The sequence below is a fragment of the Ipomoea triloba genome, chromosome 11 (assembly GCF_003576645.1).
Source record: "Ipomoea triloba cultivar NCNSP0323 chromosome 11, ASM357664v1".
NCBI classification, from domain to species: domain Eukaryota; kingdom Viridiplantae; phylum Streptophyta; class Magnoliopsida; order Solanales; family Convolvulaceae; genus Ipomoea; species Ipomoea triloba.
Window position 1 is genome coordinate 24,230,480 of NC_044926.1, and position 7,825 is coordinate 24,238,304.

Below are 7,825 nucleotides of genomic sequence, written 5' to 3' on the forward strand. Positions count from 1 at the left end.
TTTTTTTTTTTTTTTTTTTTTTGGTTATAATAAATAAATAAAAATAACATTAGAAGATCTTCCTCGATACCATAGGATTTGCAAATCCTAGGAGCCTACAACTTTGAATTCCAAAAGCAATATATTACTGCTTTAAACCTAAAAATTAATTAAACTTACAAAAAAAACAAACAAACAGAAATCGACATTACATATTTAAACAGAAATTTTAAATTTGTTTCTCAATTCATACATTATACCAATATTTATGTATTTCGATTGGTGAATTAGAATGGTTTCTTTGATTGTGTTATTATTATTACTATTATTAGAATATTATTTTATTATTCTCAAAAAAAGAATATTATTTTTTATGAAAGTCGAGTTCTTGTCATATCATGTTTAAAGATATTTCTTCAATGTTTATGGATTCGAAAAATAAGTTATTAAATTACTAATTAGAACATACATCTAACATTTCCTTATGTTGATAATATAAATTAGTCTCACTATACCATTTTACACATTACGCTTATTTATTTAATGATCAAATCAAAGTGTCTTCTCTCACTTATTATTTTGATAAATAAATTTTTAAATTGACCTTTTATATGCACATATTTAATATAAAAAAATTTATGTAATTCTTGTTTAGGGTTTAGATATATACACTAATGGTAAATTAATTAATTAAAAGTCAATAAATTAAACTAAATTATAAATAAATTAAAGCAATATGAAAGAGGAGAAATTAAACAGGACTAGAAATGTTAAAGTAATATATTAAATTAAAGCACTCAAAAAGTGAAATATGGACTTTTACAAACCTCATTCACACGCACCTAGTTAATGAAGCGAATTAAACTAAAACAGGGAATATAATACTACCCCTTCACACAATCAAGGAAAATTCTCTCAAAATTAATACCTTTCCATCGAGCTGAAAAATATATCCAAATCGACCATCAGTCGTTCATAGGACCAAAAGTGTCCATACTCATGACAACATTATATTACTCGAATATAATATAATGCTACCTTTATAATGCCTCAAAACCTCCTGCACAGGCTTTCGTAAGTTGTATTTTGATGCCTCGAATCAGCATTGATACTCGAACGTGACATATAACCCTACCCTAGCTATTAGGATATATTGATACTTATAAGAAGTTAAATCTCAAGCCCTGGTGATGCATGATGAATAAGGAAAGCTATATATGTTACTAAAGCAATGAGGTGCAGATTGATTGAGGTAATCAAGAGCTTTAGACTAAAGGGTTTGTTGTAGAAGAGCCATAGCCATTCATCAAGCCAGTCCAAGAGCCAACTCCATTGAGATAACCAAAGGAATCCTTCCCAGCATCAGAGCAGCCTTGATCATGCCATTCAAGGGACAAGAGCTTGGGATTTGGCTTCACATCTTGATGATTATGATGCATTGCATTATTGAATTGATGATGATCCCCATGATGATGATGATCATAGGGGAGCATTAGAGTAGGCCCCACAGAGTTCCCATCAATGGGCATTCCAAATTGAGGGCTAATAGAAGTAGGGAAAGTAGTTTGAGCCATAATCCCAAAATCTCCATTGTTATTCCCAAGAAAATCTTGGTTTCTTGAAGGAGGAGGAGTAGTACAAGTGCCACCACCCATCACAAACCCTGAATCATATTTCCCTTCCATGAAATCTATTGGGGTGGGGCTCTCAATCCCCAAGAAACCAGTGTGGGGGGCCAAGTGGAAATTGGTGAAATGGTGTGAGAATTGCATTTCTGCAGGGAATGAGAGGTGGAGATCTGTGGGGTTAATGCCAGCAGAGCCAGGAGAAGAAGTGGAGGATGATGATTGGCCAAGATTTTGGTGATGATGATAAAGAGGAGGAGGAGGATGAGGGAATTGGTTATGGTCATTTGATGATTTCTTGTTGGCAGATGATGAAGAAGAGGAGGAATTATTAGAAGAAGAAGAGACTTTCTTGTTCTTCCTACACCCACCCCCCACTGGAATGTTCCTCAGGGTTCCACCTTTTGTCCAGTACCTTCTGCAGGTCTTGCAGAAGTACCTTGGCTGGGAAAGGCTGTAGTTGTTGTAGTAGCAAAACTTTGTGTGTGTGGACTCACATCTTGGGCATTTCAGTGCTTGGTCATGGGGTGGCCTTAGCCTTCTTTCTATCAATGGCCTTGAGCATGTCAGAATGTCCACACCAGATGGTGAAGATGATGAGTCCATTCCACCCTCATCATGGATTGTGCCCTGAAAATGGAAACATTATTGTCAAACTTCAAACTCAAAATGAGAGAAAGTGTTGGCCCGAGGCCAATGAAGAGCTAAATCCAGCATCAGGTGATAATTAGGGGACTGTTAGGCGGAGGCCTAAAAGACCACGTCTAGCACAATAGCACCCTGCCTCTCGAAATTGCATATAACGAAATTAAGTTGCGCCTTCACTATTAACTGTAACTTTTGGCATAATGGTAACTAGTAAGCGTTTGATCCTAACAAGTGGTATGAGGGAATTGTTGGGCGAAGGCTGATGAAAGCCTGAGTCCAGCGCTATGTGGCTAGGAGATTGTTGGGTGGAACCCTAAAAAGCCAAGTCCAGCACCCATATATCAGGAAAGAAAGTTGTTTGCCCTCCTACTAACAGTTATAACTTTTGGCGTAATGGTAAATGCTTGATCTAACAGAAAGGAAAAAACAAAATGGACAGAAGCTAGAATACCTGCAACCAGTCAACAGATGAATCCATGCAGACTTGCAAACTTGTGAGACCCATACAGTTATGAGAACACTACACCTTCACAATTAATGCAGACTTTTGGCAATAAATAATGCTTTGGTCTCAATGTAGAATGTTGGGAGAGATATATGATGTAACTGGGAAGGGAGGGAGAAGCAGAGTGGTGATGAAGTGAGGGAGAATTCAGGATGATGGGAATGAGGGAAAGGGGGGTGGAGAGTTGTGAATATGAAGGAAGAAAAAGGCAGCAGTGGTGGGACTAGGACAAGTGGTTTGGCTGCTTTCAAGTAGGACCCATATTATCTAGGGATGCATTTCAATAATAAATACACATAATTTTTAAAATGGTCGGACTATGGTATGTTATGATTGTCATGATTACCTTAAAAAAACGTAATACTTTGAAACTCGAAGAACGACGAGAAAAAACATGAAAATTACTTAGTTATTCTCATATTCAATAGTTGTTTAATAGGTTATTAATGAATGATTAAATAGGTTAGAACTTTAAGGTTAAAGATATTATATATTATTAAGCGAAATAAGAAATCAAATACCAAAGCGGTAAAAATAGTAAAGTTGAAAGATATTATAACTTAGCAAAATAAGAAATCAAGTATTAAAGTGAAAAAAAATAGTAAAGTGAATGATCAATCATTTCAATTCAAGAGGAACTCTAATAAATAATGTCTTGCTGTCAAATTATCATAAATAATAACTCGACTAAGTGAGACAACTCATCTCAGTGATGAAAAATTTTGATATTAAATCTCTCATCACTTAAACAATTTTTTATTTTATTTTATTTTTATTTTTGAATAACGAGAGAAACTTACAGGTATTATCCAATGATATGCATTGAGTAAATTCTACTCATGTATAATAATTCGCAAATTATACAATAGAAGTAAATCATATTAGGAGGAACACGCTAAGGACTTTGTGGTCCAGTGGTATCAAACCCCTTATCTCTATACGGGAGGTGGCTTCAATAGGTTGAGAAAGTAGTTATGAACAGATATTGCATTCTAAAAAATATTAGGAGGAATACTTAAATGAAGTTTTGAGGCTAATAAAATGAAAAAATATGCACCATTATATGAAATGGGAGTATTTACAATAGTTGATTCAGTCATTCTTAAACCAAGCTAAGCAGGCATATTATATTGAGAATTTAGTATGAAAACTTTTTGAATTAAACTTGGGAATTATAGTCTTCGAGCAATTGTACAAACGTATGTTTGGGGACAACGTTGAGAGGAAATCATGCCAACTAATCAAACATACAAATTAAAAATAGTATCACATAATATTATAATAATAATAAAATATTCATTGTAACAACGTGGCCACAATCCTTAATACTTTTGTTTTGATTTGTAGATATTTTAGTTTAACTTGATAAAGATGTATATGTTCTAAATTGTACTGTTATATTTACTTTATTGGGATTTAAAAATGTCATCTAATTTGTACTAAATTCTGTTTAATTTAATGTGTAACACATTTTAATATTTTTTCTATTATTCTTCTCCTCCTACTTCAAGGTCCCCCACACGATCACACCCAGACCCAACAAAGCATTTGTGATGATGTAAATTGCGATAACTGACGCAATGACTCAATAGACAGGGCTAAATACCTAAATAGATAGTTATACTATATATGTATTATTTACGTGAATTTATTGATTTATTATAAAATTTTATTATTAAATAAATAATACGGAGTACAAAATAAAATAATGCAATATAAGTAGTTAAAATTAGCAGAGGATTGGGCCTTTCTTATTACCGTCGGTGACAACTTAGGTGGGCCCCAGACTGTCGGCCCAAAGTTTGTGAGAGTGGGCCCACAGTCACTCGGCGAAAAATATAACGGCCGTGATTTGTTTTCTCCGTCTAACACACGGCTTAGATGTTGTGTGTGAATAGATTTTCGGCGTCAGAAATCACGGCGTGCGATAAGTCTATGTCTGAAGTGATACGATGATGATGTAGACTCGGTACCGAGTCTATGAGAATATTTGGGTCCTCGATAAAGAATACAAACAAAAAGAGCAAGCACTATACAAATTAAAACATAAACAAATTAAAGAATAATTATTTCATTTTATTTTTAAAATTTTCTAATTTATATTTTCTTTGTCTCATTTAATGTATTCGATTTTTTTTTTTTTAAACTTAGATGATTCCAGTTTCACCGGATTAATATTCAGCTCACAACCCTATAATTTTTGCGGAGGTAAATGTATTCGATTCATATAATGGTGATTGACAATGTTAATATTAGGTTTAACACTTGTAGACATTTAGTTGTAATGAGAGAATTATAAAAGGAAAAAAATTGCAATTTCATGATAGAAGAATAATGTGCGACAAATAATACATGAGTTCAAATTCTATTATTTGGTTGGTTGAGTAGAATGATAAGAAATTCCTATTCTAATGTGTGACTTATATAGAAATTGAAATATGAATATAGTATAAAAAATCAAAATGCTCATAGAAATGTAATTTCTAGGGTGATGATATAAGATTATTAAGAAGGGATAATTTACTTATCTGGATTTAACTTTTCTACCCGTGTATCATGTTATTGCAATTCAGAAGAGGAGGTAAGATTTGCAATATCTCAATATTGAAGAATTACAATTCCTTCCCACCGAATTGTAAAATTTTTTACTTTTGAAATTAAGTAGGAAAGAAATTGCAATTCCCATCTACCAAACATGCTATATATGAGTCTATTGGGTTGTGACGGTCACAAGTGAGGGATAATAATCACCCTCAGGTGAATAATGTAAACTATTTATAATTTAATTTTGTATATATTGATTAAATTAGTGACAATGATGAAATTTATTATTTAAAAACACGGTTTCAAAGTTTAATTTATTGATGACAAAAAATTAAATTTAAAAATTACAAATAAAATATTTGAGAACAAGTGAATTTTTCTTTTTATGAAATTTTTTTTTTAAAGAATATTAAACTTTAAATACCGAGTAATCACCCCATATTAGGCTTAGGAGACTAGGATTATAAATATTTATCATGTTCAAACATAATGATAATTATAACATTATTTTAAATTCAACTAAATATATACCAATATTGCAAAACTCACTAGGCATTCATCAAAAGTTGGATGACGCCTAGTGTCTAGACAAACGTCTAAATACCCCCAAATATGTGCGGGCGAACCCATGACCTTTGGCATGACTCTGATACCATATTGAAGCATGTATTCAATCTCAACTAAAAGTCTAAGTTAATAGCTGGATTGTACAATTATTTATGTTTATGTTCAATAAGGACGCCTAGCACCTAACCAATGCCTTCACGATTGTCTAGACTGATTTTTACAATAATGCTAAATATTATGCATTATACTATTTATTGTACATGCAAAATTGCAAAAAGATATTTGGATTCATAATCTTTTGTATTAATTAAGTGATCATGAATTTATATAAATTAATGAAATTAAATATAGTAAAAGGTGGAAAGTAACATAATCCATATAATTTGGAAATGATGCAATTAAAGGTTCACGAAGCTAATGTAATGGAGGTATGTAAAATGAAAACCGAAAAGCAGTCCGGATGTGGACCCGAGGCAAGAAGAGAATTAGGGACCAATTCAAAGCCGAGGGAGGAGGAGGAGAAATATGGGCCCCTTAGCTTCACCTCATACACGCAAGGGATAAATTCCTTTAGCTTCCTCTGCTCTCCACATGCCCTTTCTTTAAAATAATATTGTGTATGTGTATTAGATTGTGTTTATTTATTCTCAATTATATAATTTTTTGCATTATAAACATGAATTTTATACCTAATGAAGTCAAATTCTGTATATTGGACCAGGGTCCACAGTACACTGTGGATCCTGGTTCACGATATAACGATTGTTCTTTTTAGCTTCTTGTATCGTTCCATATATGTATATATGTACCGTCTCACGAATCTTTATCCGTGAGATAAGTCGAGTTTTTTTTTTCTTTAAGTATTACACTTTCTCTCATAAATATTATTTCGTATAATTTTTCTCATAAATAACCCTTTAAACCCCAATGTTACATTTGAGTTTAAAAGTATTACATCTTTCATCAAAAGAAAACATGTTTTTCTCATAGGTATTAAATTTTCTCTAATAAGTAACAATCAATTAATTTATCTCTGATTAGTATTACATTTGCTCTCATAAATAATTGTTCAATGCCAAAATATTATATTTTAATTTAAAAGTATTACATTTTTCATTGAGCAAAATATCATTTTTGGTCCCATGAGTATTATGAAAATGACAGTTTTAGTCTGCATATTTAATTCCTACTAATTTTCATCCACGACTATTGTTTTAGTACCAATTTTCATCAACGACTATTGTTTTATTGCCAAAATTCATCACGTCGGTTATCCCAAATTATTAAGGGTATTTCGTCATTTTCAAATTTAGATCTCAATTGAGCATGAATAAAAAGATTTAAATCCCAAAATTGATCCCAATTCGTAATTCTCCTCAAATTAAGATAGGTTGTTACGTTTGTGTTGACTCGCCATCTAGCTACCTGTGAGTGTAATACCAACCGTTCCTAATTAATTTTCTCATCATGAGAAGTGATTCTAATGGATTGTGCAACTTTCCATCTTCAATCTCATATGTGAAAGAATTAACCGTCGAATTAAACATGAAAACTCACTTTCAATCATTATGAAATTCATTGTTTTTACGTAGTATAATAGATGATGTTTTATGACTTCAATAATTTCCATTTATAGCAAACTTTGCTTTTTCCACTTCAGATTTCCATTAATTTGTTCCAACTTTGTGTGCTTCCTGTCTGATCTCCGCATTATAATCTAATATATGAAGTTTTGAACAGGGCATAGCATGTATCACAAGATATTCAAGATCAACATGGTTACACAACCAATTATTACACTAACGAGCAATTTGGCCAATAATTAGTTACTTAAGAGATTTGTGTGTCTATATATATATATATATATATATATATATATATATATATATATATATATATATATATATATATATATATATATATATATATATATATATATATATATATATATATATAT

The 7,825-nt window shown here is 31.8% G+C and overlaps 1 protein-coding gene across 1 annotated transcript; it reads right to left on the minus strand.

The window, feature by feature from the left end:
• Window positions 1-737: 737 nt before the first annotated feature.
• LOC115996270 (dof zinc finger protein DOF5.6) lies at window positions 738-2,903 on the minus strand. Its single transcript, XM_031235448.1, has 2 exons — window positions 2,704-2,903; window positions 738-2,234 (listed from the first exon to the last, which is right to left on the minus strand). The coding sequence occupies exons 1-2, from the start codon at window positions 2,755-2,757 to the stop codon at window positions 1,245-1,247; spliced, it is 1,044 nt and encodes a 347-aa protein (XP_031091308.1). The 5' UTR covers window positions 2,758-2,903; the 3' UTR covers window positions 738-1,244.
• Between the last annotated feature and the right edge of the window lie 4,922 nt (window positions 2,904-7,825).